This window comes from Bombina bombina, chromosome 2 (assembly GCF_027579735.1).
Source record: "Bombina bombina isolate aBomBom1 chromosome 2, aBomBom1.pri, whole genome shotgun sequence".
Lineage (NCBI taxonomy): Eukaryota > Metazoa > Chordata > Amphibia > Anura > Bombinatoridae > Bombina > Bombina bombina.
In genome coordinates, this window is record NC_069500.1 from 274,599,962 (window position 1) to 274,619,054 (window position 19,093).

A 19,093-nucleotide genomic window follows, 5' to 3' on the forward strand; every position below is an offset into this window, starting at 1 on the left:
ATAATATAAAGGACCATTGTAAGTTTTTTTTTTTTTTACAAAATTCACCTTAAAAATCTCTGGGGGTTTTTGTAGATAAATCATTTGTTAGGTTTTTCTAAGGGACAGTGATTGCTCGTTATGGGCCAGATTACAAGTGGCAAACTAACATATTTTTTCGCTTGCGCAGTAACTGCACTAAAATGAAAAATTTTAACGCAGGCGGGTTAGCGCGCGTATTACAAATGTAAATTAAAAGTTAGCTAGAGAGCAAAACCTGATGCGTGCTAACTTCAGGACTTCTCTCCATGGACTTCAGTGGAGTGCACTGTTAAAAACACAAAAAAACAACACGAATTAGATCTTCTGCACTAAATCCGAAGGTAGTTATGCATATTTTTACATTCCAATGTTTTCACATAGAAGAAAATGTTATTTTTATTTAAAATAAATAGAGATAGAGAGAGAGATCAGAAAGTGTATATTATATGAGTGTAATAGTTTATTTTAATTTATTTATGTTGTGTTTTGTACAACTTTTTTTAACTCTTACACTTTGTGCAAGGGCTTCAGGCGCGCTAATCTGGTGAGCACAAATTTTGTTTGTGCTTAAAGGGACATGCCACCCACATTTTTTTCTTTTAGGATTTAGAAAGAGAATGCAATTTTAAACATCTTTCTAATTTGCTTATATTATCTAATTTGTTTTATTCTCTTGATATTCTTTGATGAAAAGCATATCTAGATATGCTCACTAGCTGCTGATTGGTTGCTGCACACAGAAGCATCATGTGATTGGCTCACCATGTGCATTGCTTTTTCTTCAAATAAGGATATTTAAAAAATGAAGCAAAATATATTATGGAAGTAAATTGTAATGTTGTTTAAATTTCTATTCTCTATCTGAATCATGAAAGAAATATTTTGGGTTTAGTGGCCCTTTAAGGGGACAACTGTTTGCTTTCAACTTGTAATATGCGCGCGGTCGTGATATTGCTTATCGCATCCCACGTTAATATTGATGCTCCACTTGTAATAAAGTCCAATGTGTTTTTAACCTTACAAAGGTGCTTTTAGCCTATAGTTGCTTTGGGACCACAATGTATTGCCTCCCATGATTAGGACATGACTGATATATAATAATATATAATAATAATAATTTGCGATTTATATAGCGCTTTTCTCCCTGTGAGACTCAAAGCACTTTACAAATATGCCAACATAAGACATAAGTTAGGAGTTTCTGAAGGTCAGATAAGAGGACTGAATGCCTGATGGAAGAGGTGGGTCTTTAGCTTTTTTTTTAAAAGTCTGTAAGGACGGTGCCTCTCTGATTGCGCACGGCAAAGAGTTCCAGAAAGTAGGGGCAGCGTGGCCGAATGCTCTGGAGCCTGAGTTTGTCCTTATTCTTGGCACTGAAAGGAGGGATGTGTTGGCTGACCTAAGTGAACGGGATGGGATGTAGGTTATCAGGAGCTCTTTCAGGTACTATGGGCCTTGGTTGTTTAAGGCTTTGAAGGTCAGCAGGCCAATTTTAAAATATGTTTGCCATTTAATTGGAAGCCAATGCAGGGAGTGGAGAACAGGTGTTATGTGGCAGGAGCGAGTTTGATTGGTCAATAGTCTGGCTGCTGCGTTTTGTACTGTCTGAAGGTGATGGAGTTCTTTTTTGGGAGGCCCAAGTAAAGTGCATTGCAGTAATCTAGCCTAGAGGATACAAATGCATGGATTAATGTTGTCATATCATCCGGTGGAATTAAGTGTTGTATCCTGGCTATGTTTTTCAGATGAAAGTAGGCAGATTTTATTACGGAGGAAATCTGCTGTTTAAAATATAGTCCAGCGTCAATCAGCACTCCGAGGTTTCGTACCTTTGCTGAACTAATGAGTTTAGAGCCTCCAAGCTCCAGGCCAGTTGGGTGATTGTGGGATATTTTTGATGACCGGGGTCCCCTCACCAAGAGTAACTCTGTTTTGTCCGGGTTCACTTTGAGACAGCTAGCATTCATCCATTCTATGAGGTCTGTTAAGCAATTGTTTATGCAGCATGCTGGGTCTGTAGTATCTGGAGCAAAGGAGAAGTAGAGTTGTGTGTCATCAGCGTAACAATGATACCTTAGGCCATGTCGGTTAATGATGTCCCTCAGTGGTAGTAAGTAAATTGCGAATAGCATGGGAGACAGGATAGATCCTTGTGGAACTCCGCAGGCCAGTTCTGTTGGTGCTGATGAGCTTGATCCTGATATTACTCTCTGTGATCTACCAGCGAGGAAAGATTTAAACCAGTTAAGGACTGTGCCTCCTAGACCACAGATGTACTGCAAGCGCTCTATTAGAATCCTATGGTCAATGGTGTCAAATGCAGCTGAGTGATCCAGGAGGATTAGAATGGAGTAATCACCTTTTGTCTCTTGCCATGAGGAGATCATTTAGCACTCAGACTAGCGCTGTTTCAGTGCTGTGGCGGCATCTAAAGCCTGACTGGAAAGGATCGAATATGTTTAGGCGTGATAGATGGGCTTCCAGTTGAGTTGCCACTACTTTTTCAATTATTTTCCCCAGAAATGGGAGGTTGGATACTGGTCTGTAATTAGTCATGCAGTCTGGGTCTAATAAAGGTTTCTTTAGGAGTGGTTTTACCACAGCTTCTTTTAGAGGATCTGGGAAGTCTCCTGTTTTTAGTGAACACTGCACTATTTTTGTGAGGACTGGGGCGAGTGTTTCAATGCATCCAGATATGAGCTGAGTTGGAGCAGGGTCTAAGTCACACGTAGTAGGGTGCAACTTTTGTATGGTGTTTTTAACTCCTTTTATATCCACATTTGTAAAAGTGGCCCATAAACTGGGGCAATCTGGCATTCCATTGTAGTGGTTGTAGTGTGTAACTGTTTGGCCTGTTGTGATAGCGGTTCGGATTGAGGAAATCTTGTCTCTGAAGAAGTTCGCAAATGCTTCACATTTATCCTGTGAAAAGTTGGTAGGGCTAAGCATGCATGCTGGTTTGCAGAGCCTTTCTACTGTGCGAAACAGTTGCCTGGGTCTATTGTGGGAGAGTGCAATTTCGTGTGATAAAAATAAAGATTTTTTCTGAGTTATCTTGGATTGATATTTATTTAGATGTTTGGTAAGAGCGGCTTTATCCTCTGGATCATGTGTTCTGCGCCACTTTCTCTCGAGCTTATGTCCTGTTCTTTTCATTTCTCTTTTCATGTATGTAATATCTAACCACCAGTCACTGGCTTTTTCTTGAGAAGGAGCTATTAAGTATTATGAACAAATCTCTAGCTGTGTGTTTAACCCCTTTATAGGACATTAGTGCAAAAATAATTTTTTTAGTTTGATTATTTTATTTTGCATTAACATGTCCCTTTACCTGTAAAAACAAAAATCAATCCTTTTTTTACTGGTCCAGTGTATGGAGTAATCATATATGTACACACAAATATTAAGTAAGATACCCAAGTCATTTCTATAGTCTGAATTCAAGTTTTTTGTAGATCTTGTGATCTGAGTCTATTGCACTCTGTGTGACTGATGGGAGCAATTCTATTGGTTCAAGGTGCGTTTATAATAATGTTATTGTGAATATTGCACTGACAGCTATTTAAACCCTTTTTTGTTTTGCTAATAAGATCTGCATTATGTTTCATAATCCCTGTTTTTGTTTCAGTACAGGGGAGACCTTTTGAAGTAAAAGAAATGTTTTTAGAAGACATATTAAATAACATGGGGTACACAAATAAGGAGATGCTCAAATACAAGAAGGAAATGCAATGTGGTAAGTTTAATAATGGTGTGAACTTGGAAAAAGTATGTATCCTGCTTCTTTGCTCCCTAAACTATATATAGAAGTATTTTGCTTAGCAGCTTGGTGTATACAAATATATTTTTGTTTAAATAATGTGTATTGCTTACAGACTTCGTAAGTATAAAGTTTCCTGTGCAGGTTAATTTTGGTAATATATATATATATATATATATTTATATTAACAGGAAATGCATGGTTGTGCACAACCCGACTGTAGAATTAATAGCTGATTGCTCATTGGCAGTAAGGGAAAACTCCTGAAGCTGTACAGATGGGCACGGACATGCACACAAAAAAAAATCTTTGTGTACTAGCTTGATTGACAAGTAAGCAAATGCACTATGGTTATGCACCAATCAGTGCCAGTCCCCCTCCAATAACAATAGACTAAAGCAACCTTTTTATGAAATGCATTTTATATTGCAAAGTGCATGCTGTTTAGCCCAATCATACTATTCATGTTAAACTCTTTTCATTGTCATGAGGACCTTTTGTCGTCATGCTCATTACTTATACAGAAAGTGCAGTGTGCAACTGTGCGCTCCCTTTATAAAAAAAATGTTTCCTGATGTATCAACTCAAGTGCAAACTCCAGAAAGAAACAGGCGCTGGATTAAAAATCCTGCAGTAAAGCAATATTAAGTATACTTTAAAATCTTATTTATAAAAAAAAAGATTTTAAAACAAATATTTTAAACGCAATTTCATATATGTGAGAGAAGAGATCTCTAAAACCAAAAAAAAAAAAAGTTAATCGAAAGTCTTTTTGTTGAAAAATGTTTATTAAAAAGTCAGCAAGAGCCTCTTTGTTCATAATTCGGTAATAGTCTTTGCTTTTGAAAAAAGTTTGTATTCCATTGCTGTTCTTGTGCAAATGGTGAACCCTGTTCCCTGGCACTACAGCTGATTACAGTAGCAATAGTGCTTACCTGGCTATTTTCAACGTTATTTCCTAATATACTAACAAAATAGATAAAACAAATTGCAGTCTTTTGATATAATTTAACAATAATATACTTTATATAAATCTGCCAGGTCTGTTGAAATAAACCTGTAAATAATTTATGTGGGTTACTCACTGAAATGCAAAAACTACATTAAAAATTGATCTGGTGAATAGAATCTTTCCAATTTAGGGCCAGATTGAGAGTTGTGCGTTAACAGTTACACACAAGCGATAAGGGATTTACTGAGGCTGTTTGCACACGTTGGGTTTTCTGCTCGTATTACAAGTTGACAGTAAACATGATCGCTTGAGCGCTATTGAAATTAACGTACGTCGGATTAGCGTGACTTCAGAGCTCAAACAAAAAAGTCTCACAAAACACATAAAAAAATCATTACAACGTACACTTACACTCATAATAACCATATCTAATAAAAATTATTCAAAACAAATATTGCACACAAAAGTTTTAAAGGCTCAAAGATATGAGGTCTTAGGTGTTAGAAAAAAGGCAGGTAAAGGGCTTTAACATTGAGATAAATACATATACATGTCTAAGTGTGTGTGTGTATATATATATCTATATGTGTGTGTGTATATGTATATATGTGTGTGTGTGTGTATATGTGTATGTCAGCTGGTAATTGCATTGTTTGTAATAGTCTGAGGACGGGGTCACTCCCCGAAAACGTTCACTAGAATAAATCTTTTTTCATGATAACGGCGAGTGCTCTTTTTGGCTTTCTTGTATATCAATAGTGGGATGCACCCCGGAGCATATTAGCATAGTGAGTGCTGGACTTTTGCATATATATATATATATATATAAGTGTGGTTTTTATATGAGTGTATCTATGTATTTACAGACCATATATACACATATATAGACATGCATTTATGTAAATGAAAACATGTCGGATTAGGTCTTTTGAGAATATGCGAATGGGTTTGCGCACGAGAAGGGTGTTTTTTGCTCCATTGACTTCTATGAGGAATAGGTTACCACACGTGCAATATTGTAAATTCAGCTTTTATGTGCGTCAGGTTATCGTGCAAGCAAAAACAGTTTACTTTCAACTCATAATACAAGTGCAACCTATTGCATGCAAAAAAGTTTACTTCTAGCACATATAATGTTTGGGCGGGGTCATTTAAATAGCGATCCACTTGTAATCTAGCCCTTAATCACTAGTGAAATGTCAAGTTAAACGCAGCCAATAACAGGATTGTATGGACAAGCTCATTCTTTTTATGCAAGTAAGAAGTAACTATAAGGAGCATGGGGCTGTTCCTCCATCTGAACCTTGGGTTTTAGTGAATTTGCTAAGTATAGAGACCTGACGTTCTGTTTTCTCATAGTGTTGTGCATTTTTCTTTTTGACAGAGGAGAAGCAGAAGACGACACTAACAGAGTGGTATTCTGCTAAAGAAAATAACACGAAGACTGAAACTCTGCGAAAATGCAGCGTTCCTAACGTACCTGAGGAGTACGACTTCTTAGATGATGGTGGAGACACTGTGTTCAGTCAGCTGGTATGGGGTTTAATTTCTACAAAAACGTCTAGGCTTTTAAATGTAATAATTATAACCTTTCTCTGTTGTGTTAATAGAAAAGGGATCTGCAGCCTATCAGAAGAAGCCTTAGCTAGTCTTGGCTGCATAGTGATAGCCACTCCCGTCTGCTCATTCCCCTAGAGAGACTGTATTACTCAGCACATAAGTGAACCTTTTAGTTACTAGCTGACGGAGCCCTAACTAGCTGCATCAGCATGTGTCATGATTAAAAAGCTGGGGGAAAGTTTAGTTTAAATGTATTATTAAATAAGTAATTAAAGGGACATTACGGTTAAAATTTAAATGCACATAGATGAATTACATTTTTGAATATAAACATATTTGCAATACACATGTATTGGCAAAAATGTTTCTAGTAAACATTATCACTGTTTTAGTGTTAACATTTTCCTCTGCACGTGGATGTGAAACATAGCTAGATGTTCTCAGTGCACCTGCATTTTAAATAGTGATGCTGCTCAGAGCGACAGTAGGGATTGTATTATTTCAGCAATTAACAAATTGAATCATTACCAGATTGTACAAGCTCTCTAAACAAGTGCTGTATTTTAAATGCTGGTGCACAATGCATACTTAAATACACATTTGAAGCAGCTATAGCTTTTATTAAAAGCAGTTTTGCTAGAACGTGTATATTACAAAAAAGGCTTCTATACAAAACTGATATGCATCCACGTGGATTGTAATTTTGTCTGGAATGTCCATTTAAGTTTATCACCATGAGCATTATTATATAGACTGAAAGTGCAGCATTATCTTCAGTGTCCCTTTAATTGATTTATGTAAAATATCATGAGTTACTAAGACATCTGCTACTCGGTAAGGATTTGCAAGAACTTAGAGACCTTATAGTGCAAAAAGTACATGCAGTAATTAGGGGATTTGATTTTAGAACTAGGGACCCTGCAATTCTATATGTTTAACCCCTGCAAATAGGTTAAACACATTGCTAAAGTTCTGCTTGGGAGTCCCAGTGTACTTCTAGTACCGAACAGATACAACTGCAGAGCAATTTAGGAACGGGGTAATGTTTGGTTCATGCAACTGTTGCTTCATAGCGGTATCAGCCATTTGTTTATCCTCTTTGAGAGGTTTATTACATTGCATTTCAAGGTCACTAGTGTTAAAATCACATGCTAAAACGAATTAAAGCATATAATTTCTGCACTATAATATCAAGTCTGTTAACAAAATTATTTTGCTTTTTGAGTGGATAATTATGCTGTTATTTAGAACATAAAATTAAATAGGGATAGACCGATATATCGGAGCGGCCAATTATTAGGGCCGATATTTGGAATTTCTGAAATATCGGTATCGCCCAGAAACGTACTGATATTACCGATATGGAGCAAATATTTTTTTTTTTTAGCTCTGTGTACTTCAGGAAAACTATGTAGTTTTAAGTGACACAAATCATCACACAAATCTATAGCACATATAAGCTGGACATAGCATAGCATCTAATAATAAATAGCACTAATAACAGAGTCCAAGCCCAGGTGTTCCTGGGAGCTCAGTTACCAACTACCATACACTCAATGGAAGCCTGTAGATGGACCTGCATAAACAAACATATATGATTTGTGAAATGGAAAATGTGATCTTTAATGGGATATGAAACCCAACATTTTTCTTTCATGCTTTAGGTAGAACATACAATTTTAAACAACTTTCCAATTTACTTCTATTATTTAATTTGCTTCCTTCTCTTGTTATCCTTTGCTGAAAAGGTTTATCTAGGTAAGCTTAAGAGCAGCAAAAAACCTAGGTTCTAGCTGCTGATTGGTGGCTGCATATATATACCGATTGTCATTGGCTCAGCCATGTGTTTAGTTAGAAACTAGTAGTGCATTGCTGCTCCTTCAACAAATGATACCAAGAGAATAAAGCAAATTATAGAAGTAAACTGGAAAGTTGTTTAAAATTGTATGTTCAACATAAATCATGAAATACATTTTTTGGGGTTTATGTCCCTTTAAGTGGCACTTAAAGGGACACTAAAACCACATTTTTCCCCCCCATGATTTAGATAGAGCATGCAATTTTAAGCAACTTTCTAATTTACTCCTATTATCAAATTTTCTTCATTCTCTTGGTATCTTTATTTGAAATGCAAGAATGTAAGTTTAGATGCTGGCCCATTTTTGGTGAACAACCTGGTTTCTTCGCCAATAAAAAAGTGCTGTCCAGAGTCTGAACAGATTACAAAGTTGCTTAAAATTGCATGCTCTATCTGAATCACAAAAGAAAAAATTTGGGTTCAGTGTCCCTTTTAAAGCTACATAGTTCCCCTGAAGTACACAGAGCTAAATTTCTTTTGATTTGCTCATAGGGGTCAGCAGTAAATAAAATTAAATCTGCTTGCTAATTGCTGTCACAAATAGAACATTATTTGTTGCATTCTGATAAATTTTACACATTTGCAAAACATTTCACTAAAGCTGCTATATTTGACGATTTTTTAATTTAAATATTTTATTTCCCCCTTTCATGGGCATAGAAAAAAAAAATTAAAAAAATTATAGTTCATGCACATAAATTAAATGTCCACAACAACAAACCTTGAGTAGAAATGTATGCATTATAGGAGACTAGTATCAATATTCTCTCACAGTGGATAACAATGCTCTGACCATTAGGTGGTGCTGTTACATATGTATAAAACTGCCCATAAGTCCACTCCTCAGTACCAGGGAAGGTATTTGCAATCCAGTAAATATATGAGCATATTAAAAATGAAAGCAAATAAATAAATCTAGCACTGATATTCCAGCATGTCCTTTCTTTCCCTGTCAAGTGGCAGTATATATTTTTACTTTACTTTTAACCCTTATCTGTAAAGTGTACCAAGTGAGCGTGATTTTAGTGAAGTGGCAGTTATATATGAAAAAAACAGAAGTTGTTTAACAGGAGAACATGCTAAAATGTTATGCTTTCTGCACTATGTTTTTCTACTTAACTGGGAGTATTAAAGAAATTATGTAGTGTCTAGCTTTGCAGTAGTGACTTAAATTTATTTTATATGTGTGTGCAGTTTAAAATGGATTTATGCCATTTTTCTATGTTTTGGGAAGCCATTTAAAAAGTAAATTTTCAAGCACTTTATTTTTCCCAGTTGTTTCCTTTTAATGTTTAAAAATGTAATAAGCATGTTCAGTTTATACCAGATTTGTGCAGACAATGTGTTAATTTTTTAAAACTTTAAATGTATAGAGTATCGGCCCCTGTTATCGGTTATCGGCCTGAAAGGTGGTCAATAATCGGTATCGGTATTGGCCCTGAAAAAACGATATCGGTCTATCCCTAAAATGATTATTTATCTTTTTCTTTTAAAGACTGAGAAAGATGTGACTTCCCTAGAGCCCTGGTTGATAAAAGAAATGGATGCTTGCCTCTCAGATATCTGGCTGAACACAGATGCAGATACATTTGCCCAACTCTTCCATCTGATAATGACAGAAAATGTTAGTGGTAAGTTTATTATTCAGTGTCATACAGGTTTATGTAACTGTGTTATTAATGGATTCCTTTTTTTGTAAAGTCTGTTTACATTTTTGTTTTCATTGTAAAATATTTAATCTAAGGTTAAGGGGATTATGGAAACTATTGTTATACAGTGTGCTTTTGGTTATGTGTGTGCTGGGTGGCATGTATTATATAGTTATTAATCAGAAGGGACAAATTTGTGACCCAAGTTTTATAGATAATAAAACTTGGCCAAAAATAAAAAATTACAAATGTATTTTAACAGGCACCTTTTAGCAAAAATGACTTGTGCCTTACCTATATAATTGAGTAGTTTGTTCTTTTTCTATAATTAGCTTGTATGTGAAACCAGAAACTATTTAAAAGGATACTGTTCAGAACAAATCCACTGCATCTAATTATTTTAATTAGATTGCCAAAAATTTCCCTTCCAAAGAACAAGTGAGGCTACTTATATGGAGCACTTTTACTAATACTAGTATCTTGGAAAGCACTTATTACTAATTAAAGAATACTAATAAAGATGTGTGAGATTGGTGTCTACAACTAAGTTTAGATAAACTGAAGTCTGATTTCTGCTACCAAAATTTGAGCCCAAATATTTAAACACAACAGGAAATAGCCAACTTCCTAATCACCAGGATACTAAAGATGGTTTAACATAGTAATGAAAGACAATCAGAAAATCAAATATCTCTGTTTTCTATTTATAGTTGACTATCAACACAGTGATACAAGTGCCACCCCTTTAATGGTGGCAGCAGGACGAGGATTTCTGAGTCAAGTAGAGCAACTTATTAGCATGGGAGCCAATGTCCACATTAAAGCCTCTAATGGATGGTAAGACTTTTTTTGTAACAATTTAAATGAGTCTCAAGGTCGAAGTGTAATCGCCGTGGTGTCAGTATTTAGTAACACTGAAGGGGTAAAGTGAGGTGAACCAGAAAATGATATTTTGTGCCACTGCTGAAGGGCCTATGCACTTTATCTGCATAAAGGAGGGAGGTGCATCATATGGCACTACATATTAGAACAATTTTACAGCGCCTCTCTTTGATAGCTGTGGGATATTGGAGTTTTTTCATCAGTGTCCCTAAAGCCTTCTTGCTGCTCTCACTTAAAGGGATACTGAACCCAAAAAATTTCTTACGTGATTCAGATAGAGCATGCAATTTTAAGCAACTTTCTAATTTTACTCCTATTATCAATTTTTCTTTGTTCTCTTGCTATCTTTATTTGAAAAAGAAGGCATCTAAGCTATTTTTTGGTTTAGACTCTGGTCGGTTAAATTAATCCACCAATCGGCAAGAAGAACCCAGGTTGTTCACCAAAAATAGGCTGGCATCTAAACTTACATTCTTGCTTTTTCAAATAAAGATACCAAGAGAATGAAAACAATTTAATAATAGGAGTAAATTAGAAATGTGCTTAAAATTGCATGCTTTATCTGATTCACGAAAGAAAAAATTGGGGTTCAGTGTCCCTTTAATCCATTCTGTTCTGAACATACTGTTGCCGAGATGTTAACAGTTTGCACATTTTTGCCAATTTTAATCAAGCATCTCAGTATTGAAATATCAATAGTAAAATTGTTCTTAAATCATTTGGCATATCATGTATAATATTTCTTAAATATAAAAATGTAAATGTTATATTATCTTGTAGGATGGCTTTAGACTGGGCTAAACACTTTGGACAAAGTGAGGTTGTCGATGTGCTGGAGTCTTACAGGTGACATTTGTTTTTTTATTTTATTTATTTACGAAATGGTGTATACTTATTGTTTTATGCATTCTTATTTCTATATTTAACACTTTGTACCAGCATCTATGCATGAATAAAGTTTGACGTGCAACACAGAGTATATAGGAACAACGATTAGTGCAGAACTCTTAAAATATTCTGTCATTTGTATATGTCAATTTTTTTTCCAGTTTCATCTTCAATGAATTATAATGAGCATCTCCTGCTGCTTTACACTATGTGTCTCTACATTTCCATACTGTGCATCACAGCTATCAATAAATGAAAACAGTATAAAAATAATTCACAGCATTGGAGGACATTTTATAACTACCATTGCAAAAAAAAATAATACAATTTTAGATAAATATAAAACCAATATTTTTTGTATGTTCCTTTCCTGAAGAAACCAGCATTTTCTTATAGAAACATGTCCCCATCTATTAATATAGTGGCAGAAATTGCTTTTTTTGGCCAGTTAGTATAAGTAGGAACTACACAACATATACTGCTTAAAGGGACAGTATACACTCATTTTCATATAACTGCATGTAATAGACACTACTATAAAGAATAAGATGCACAGATACCGATATAAAAATCCAGTATAAAACTGTTTAAAAACTTACTTAGAAGCTGTCAGTTTGGCTCTGTTGAAAAGGCAGTTGGAAAGCCCACTGCAAGTGGCAAATAAGACCCCCCCCCCTTCTTTTGCATATGAAGAGACACTTTTCACAAACAGGAGCAATCTGGAGAAGGTAGCTGACGGTATTCACATAAAACTTTGGGGCTTGGTTAGGAGTCTGAAAATCAGAGCAATGTTATTTAAAACTAAGCAAAACTATACATTTATTTTTTAAAAAAAACGTTATGGGCTATATAAATAGATCTACAAAACATTTATGCAAAGAAAAAATGAGTGTATAATGTCCCTTTAATTAGATTCAATCTGTATTTAACTCATTTTTACTTAATATTATTTCTTTCGTAAGATATGGTGAGTCCACGACGTCATCATTTACTGTTGGGAATACCACTCCTGGCCAGCAGGAGGAGGCAAAGGGCACCACAGCAAAGCTGTCAAGTATCACTTCCCTTCCCACAAACCCCAGTCATTTTCTTTGCCTTGGTGCATGGTGGTGGTGAAGTTTTGGTGTCTGAAGAAAATTGGATTTCTTTCACTTCAATGAAGATTTTATTATTTTAGGAAGCCAGAGTAGGTTTACTCTGATCTTCCCCTTTTTCAAGGATTGGGTATAGCCGTATTCCATGTTAATCTCTTCAGCAGGGTAGTGGCGGCTTTAAAGCAGTTAGGAACTTGTGAGGGTGGGCCTTGCTGCATTTTCCTAACATGTTGCTGCCAAAGTATAGAAAGCCAGAGTAGGTTTACTCTGTTCTTTCTTATTTACACAGGTCTCTGTGAGTAAAGGCATCCTCTCATACCGGGTGGTCTGTCCTCCTTCCGGACAGCTGGATGTGCAGGTAAGTGCCTTTTTGTCTTCTGGGGCTAGGAGGCTGGCACTGAAGGGGTTAAGGACCCTCTGTACTTAATGTGGGACTCTGCATCCTTAAGGGAGGATGTTTAATGGCAGAGGCAGGCACTACAAGGGTATGTGACATGGAGACTTAAGGTTGACCTCCTTCACGGCAAAGAAGGGGTTAACCTTTTATGTTGGCTCAGTAAAAATGTTATTCACTTGGCTTATACAATTTAGAACACTATTCTGGGGTTAATCATACTCTATTTCATGTGTTTGCGTTTGGCTGCATTTACGTAAGTTGAATTTCGGCAGCCTCTCAGTGTCCTTCACGGAGGCTGTTAGGAGGGTGCACTCTTTCTCTCTTAGAGGCGCCACTTCTATGGCATGTTCAATTTTATAACGGAGCTGAGCTATTTTTTATTTATTTATCTTTTACATGCTGCAAGGGCCTCTTCATTGTTTTGCAGCCATTACTAATCTAATTCTCTCGGCGGAATGAAGCACGATGTATAATGCACGCTTCATTTCCTTGCCGAGTGTGTGTTCCTGCCTCCTTCTCCAAAGCGGAGCGGCGCCATTTCAGGCATTCTATGCCATTATATATATATATATATATATATATATATATATATATATATATATATATATATATATATATATATATATAGTGTATGTATGTATATGTGTGTGTATATGTATGTATGTATATGGGACAAAGAAAATATCAGCGCTTGTAATATGGTTATCAGTAACTGCACAATATTTCAGTGTGACCTATAAAATCTATTCTTGTATAATCAAACCAGATAGACAATATTAGTGACCAAAATCTTGGACAAATAGTGTATATAATCTCTATATCCCCGCCTCGTTCTCCTGCATGAGAACGGAGTGGCGTTCTGGTTATGTCTCTATTTTTTTTTTCTTTTCAGGCAGTTATGTTTTCTCCTGTTAAGAGAACTTTGCTTGAAGTGCGGTAGAAACGTTCAACATAAGTTTCTATGTATATGTGCCATATAATAAAGATTAAAAGACGTAATCAGAGAAAAATTTTAATGTTAGATACAACTTTCGATAGTTGTAGACATTCATTTGGCCTGGGTTCTGGAACAGGGATCTGTTACTTAATGGCTCTTGAGGACAATTGTTTGGGATAAATGTTTAAGTCCCTTATATTAAAATAAATGCTTTAAGAATAAAGGTGTGTGTGTGTGTGTGTGTGTGTGTGTGTATATATATATATATATATTATAAGGTAGCCCTCAGTTTACGCCAGGGTTAGGTTCCAGAAGGAATGGTTGTAAATCGAAACCGTTGTAAATTGAAACCCAGTTTATACTGTAAGTCAGAGGGAAGTGAAGGAGATAGGTTCCAGGCCCCTCTCAAAATTGTCATAAGTAACACCTAATACATTATTTTTAAAGCTTTCTAGCTTTAAATGAAGATTTTAAATGCTAAACAGCATTCTAAACCTAATAAAATAATCACACAACACAGACTTCACTTGCATTTTTCTGCAAATAGTTATTTCTATGCATTTCAATCTGGACTGATTTATAGACGGATCTTGTTCCTTTGAAATCTGCTCGATAGCTCAGGTCTGGTTAAACTGATTAATTTCAGCTTGCTTGGCTTTTCTGCAACACAAGCGGACAGCTCCACCTACTGGCTATTTTAATAAATGCACTGCTTCTCAATGCTTTTCAATAGCAGTCACATGACTGGAAAAAAAGGTTGTTATTCTGAAACGGTGTAAATTGAACCGTTGTAAAACGAGGGCCACCTGTAAGTAAGTATATATATATATATATATATATATATATATATATATATATATATATATATATATATATATATATATATATATATATATATATATATATATATATAAAAATTTTGAGTCTCCTGTTCCTTAGAATTTATTTTAGACAGTTTATTTTGTCTCTGAAATTATGTGCTGTTTATATTGATCAATGCTATTTAATGTATACATAGCTTGTTGCACTCTGAGCCTCATGTCTCTCAGGATGATGCTGTTCAGGCATTGCCATAGCTTTCTCCTTAAACGTCCCAAGCCTGAATGGTTTCACATAGAGTGCCCTGCGGTTCCTCTCAATCTCCTGGAGGAGTGTATTTGCCTGCAGATTTTACAGCTCAGGTATTTTCTGCGGTAGCTGCAACTTTATCTGCTTTTCCTACTCCTCAGGGAAATCGCAAGTGGAAAATTAGCGATTCAGATAGAAAGGTTTCTGTTCCGCCTGTTGCTACTCAGGTTGCCCTTCCTCATAGGTCTGATGAGGAGAATACATTGGTAGCCTCTGAGGGTAAAACCTCAGATTTGGACAGTATAATTCCTTCATCTGATGCTGAAGTGGTAACCTTCAGATGTATTCTTAATTACCTTGTGTATTGTTAAAGGAGGTTTTAGCTACTTGAACGACTCCGACACGCCTGTCATTTTCAACTCTCAGAAATATTAGTCAACTTAATAGTTGCTTGATGTTCCTTCCTTTGTGGACGTGTTTTTCTGTCCGTGCTAGGAGATTTTTGACAGGAATGGGAAAAGTCTGGGATTCCTTTTTTCCCCGTCCCCTGTTTTTTATAAGATGTTTCCTGTCGCTGTCTCCATTAAATATCAGCACGGTGCCTATAAGAGAAACTTTCTCCTAAGTCTGGTGAGGAGGATTTGTTAGTAGCTTCTGAGGGTGAAATCTCAGACTCGGACAGTATAATTCCTTCATCTGATGCTGAAGTGGTCTACTTCAGATGTATGCTTGCACACCTCTGGTACTGTTAAATGAGGTTTTAATTGAACTGTAGAAAACAAAAAATGCACAAGTACCAAGGGTATGCAACAGCTTGTTTGCAGGTGTGCCAACTCTTGGACCTGCACCAAGGTCCCAAAAAGACAGTCCAAAAATAATGATATAGCTGCACCACCAACTGTATTTAAAACATCATAATTTTATTGTGCCACTTAAAACAGACAACGTTTCGGACCCATGTCCTTATTCATGTCTGGAGACATGAATAAGGACATGGGTCCGAAACGTTGTCTGTTTTAAGTGGCACAATAAAATTATAATGTTTTAAATACAGTTGGTGGTGCAGCTATATCATTATTTTTAAATGAGGTTTTAGCTACTTGGACGACATCGATTCCCCTGTCGTTGTCAACCTTTGGAAGGTTTTGTTAACTTTCTCATTTCTATGATGGTTTTTATGTAGGGTAGCTGCTCCTTTACTGATCCATGAATAAGAATTGTTCTTTTTAAGCAATGCCTTGTCTTATTAGACTTGGTGTGCTAGTCTGCCGGGCATTGTGACTGCAATCTTGATCAGCTGAGAAGCCTACCTGTGTCTTAGTGGTACAGCCTTGGCTTTATAGTTCTGCAGTTGCAGGTTCAGTATTCTATGTTTCCTCCAAATCCATGCTTCTGGCATTTCCTTTCAAGGATGAGACCTTGTTTGGACTTGGTCTGGCAGAACCTCTGACTTTACGGATGAAAAAAGGTTTTTCTACCACATATCAAGAGAGTAAGACTAAAGGAAAGTTTCTGCAGGGTCTTTCTGCAGGTCCTCTTTCTGAATGGTCAGTCATGTTTTTTCGAATCCAACCAAACTTAGTCCAATCTAAGATTTCCTCCCAGGGGCAGATTTCTCCTTCTAGAGTATCTGCAATCCAGGTATGATGAGAGACTTTCCTTTAACTGGGTTCAGGACCTCCCTCTCTGGGAGTGATAGTTCCAGTCCCAGTCTTGGAACGGGATCTAGGTATTTACCTCAAGTTTCTCAGGTTCTGACCTTCAAGTAGTATCCATTCTCCTTTGGTTCAAGAGGGCCTGTTTATAACGAACATAGACCTGAAGGATGTGTATTTATTGTTCCCATGATTCGGGATCTTCTCAAGTTTCTGAGTTTCGTCATCCTAGAAAGACTTTTAGGTCTTGGAGAATTGCAAGGGTGCTTTTCTGGACAATATATGGTTCAGGTGTCATCCTTCCTTCGAGCAAACTATCTTTCAGAGATCTTGTCCAATCTAATTTCCCATGGATGGGAAATTAATCTGGAGAAGAGTTCCCTTGTTCCATCCACAAGGGTTATTTTTTGGGGACCTTAATAGATTAATTTTTCATTAAATAATTTTACATATTAGCGTTTTTTAGTATCAGGATATATGTGTTTCAAATATAACACACAAATCCTATTAAAAAATAATTTCATTCACAACAACTTTTGACAATGTTTCCATTATCGTGTTTTCTCATGTATTTAAACAGTATATCCTATAATATCTGTGAATCCTTAGACTTTATTGTTTAAAATGTACTATTTAAATACTATCACCTGTTGCAGTATGTTGCAACAACGATTTGTAATAACTGTTTACAAATAATGTTTTTACTCATCGTTCTCTATGTGTATACTAATGGTTCATCTTTTTTAACTCAAAGATGTTATTAGCATTGAGATAAATTAGACACTAGGTAAACAAAAGTCCAAATAGGTATTTATACTTTTAATGTTATAAATCCAAGCTATAGATCTTTCAGTGTCTCATATATAGGCTTTGTTTTTACTCTACCTATTTTCTCTTTTTTTTGGACATGAGGGGGTTAATTTGACTGCCTCTCTTTCAAATAAAAGTGCTGAGTTTAGACGCAGACTTTAGTCTATGAGTAAGCGCCTGTTGTGGCGTGAAACATGTTAGATTGTCTGTCATCTATACTGCCTTGACTGCATGTATTCTTTTAATATTTTTCTAATAAATTGTTACTGTTTTTAAACACTTCATGCGGTTTGGAGAGTGCCTGCCTATTTTTGTCTTTTGGACCTTAATAGATTCTCTATCTAGGAGCAAGGATTTATTCATTTTACCCTCTCTGCAGTCTACTGTACGGCCAACAGCAGTCTCTAGTGGTCCGGTAGATAGCTTAGCCATCTTGCAACCAGAGGGTTGGGAGTTTAAATCTAGCTGCAGTTGATTTTCCCTTCACTTTTCAGTGACTCAATGTATGGAGGGAATTGGTCTTATGGTTACCATAGACATCATTCCCTTTGCTATTTTCCATAAAATGGAAAACATTTGGATCTGTCTCAGAGGATAGATCTAGATCAGTCGACAAGAGACTCTCTTCCATGGTGGTTTTTCAGGAGTATCTGTCTTACAGCACGTGCTTCTGGAGACATTACTGGGTGATGTGACCACGGACGCCAGCCTGCTGGGCTGGGAAGCAGTCTGGGACTTGTTTAAGGCACAGAAGTGTCTGCTCTCCTCTTTAACATCTTGGAATTGAGAGTGATTTACAATGCTCTGATGGCTTGGCCTCAGTTGTCCTTAGCTTGGTTCCAGTCGGACAGTATCGCCTCAATGGCTTACATAAACCACCAGGGAGGAACTTGAAGTTCCTTAGGCATGTAGGAGGTGACTTGGATTATCAATGGGCAGAAGCTCACATTTGCTTTCTGTCGTTCACTTTCCAGGGGTGGACAACTGGGAATCGGACTTCTGAACAGACAGATATTTCGTCCTGGGGAGTGGTCTCTCCATCCAGAGGTGTTCTCCAGGTAAACTCTCAAATGGGGGGTTCATGAGTTGACTTCTGAGGACATTTCGGGCAGAACGCCAAGCTTCCAAGGCACTGTTGAAGGCCAAGTGATCAGCAGACCGCCCTAATAAATGTTCTGGCGGTTTTCTTTGGATTTCAGTCTTGCATTCCTTTTCCTCCATTTGCTTTCCTTCCACGAGTCATTGCTCGTATCAAACAGGAGAGAGTATTTGTAATTTTAATAGCCCATGCGTGGCCTCGCAGGATCTGGTATGCAGACCAAGTGGAGATGTCGTCTCTTTTGCCTTGGAGATTGCCTCTGAGGAAGGTTCTTCTAATTCAGGGTCCCTTCCTTCACCCAAATCTCTTTTCTCTGAAGCTGACTGCTTGGTGATTGAACGCTTAGTTCGGTCTAAGCGTGTTTTTTTTTTTTAGTCTGTCATTGAGACCATGATTCAGGCTCGCATGCCTGTTACTAGAAAGATTTACCATAAGATATGGCGTAAATGTCTTTATTGGTGTG

At 36.6% G+C, this 19,093-nt stretch overlaps 1 protein-coding gene across 2 annotated transcripts in view; it reads left to right on the top strand.

The window, feature by feature from the left end:
- The window catches only part of YTHDC2 (YTH N6-methyladenosine RNA binding protein C2), a 256,373-nt gene that overhangs the window by 23,940 nt on the left and 213,340 nt on the right, over positions 1–19,093 (top strand). For both annotated transcript variants that reach the window (XM_053701553.1, XM_053701552.1), the window contains exons 9-13: positions 3,650–3,757; positions 6,118–6,266; positions 9,647–9,782; positions 10,511–10,637; positions 11,463–11,528. In XM_053701553.1, the coding sequence (XP_053557528.1) occupies positions 3,650–3,757; positions 6,118–6,266; positions 9,647–9,782; positions 10,511–10,637; positions 11,463–11,528 (586 nt within the window). The remainder of the gene's footprint in view (positions 1–3,649; positions 3,758–6,117; positions 6,267–9,646; positions 9,783–10,510; positions 10,638–11,462; positions 11,529–19,093) is intronic.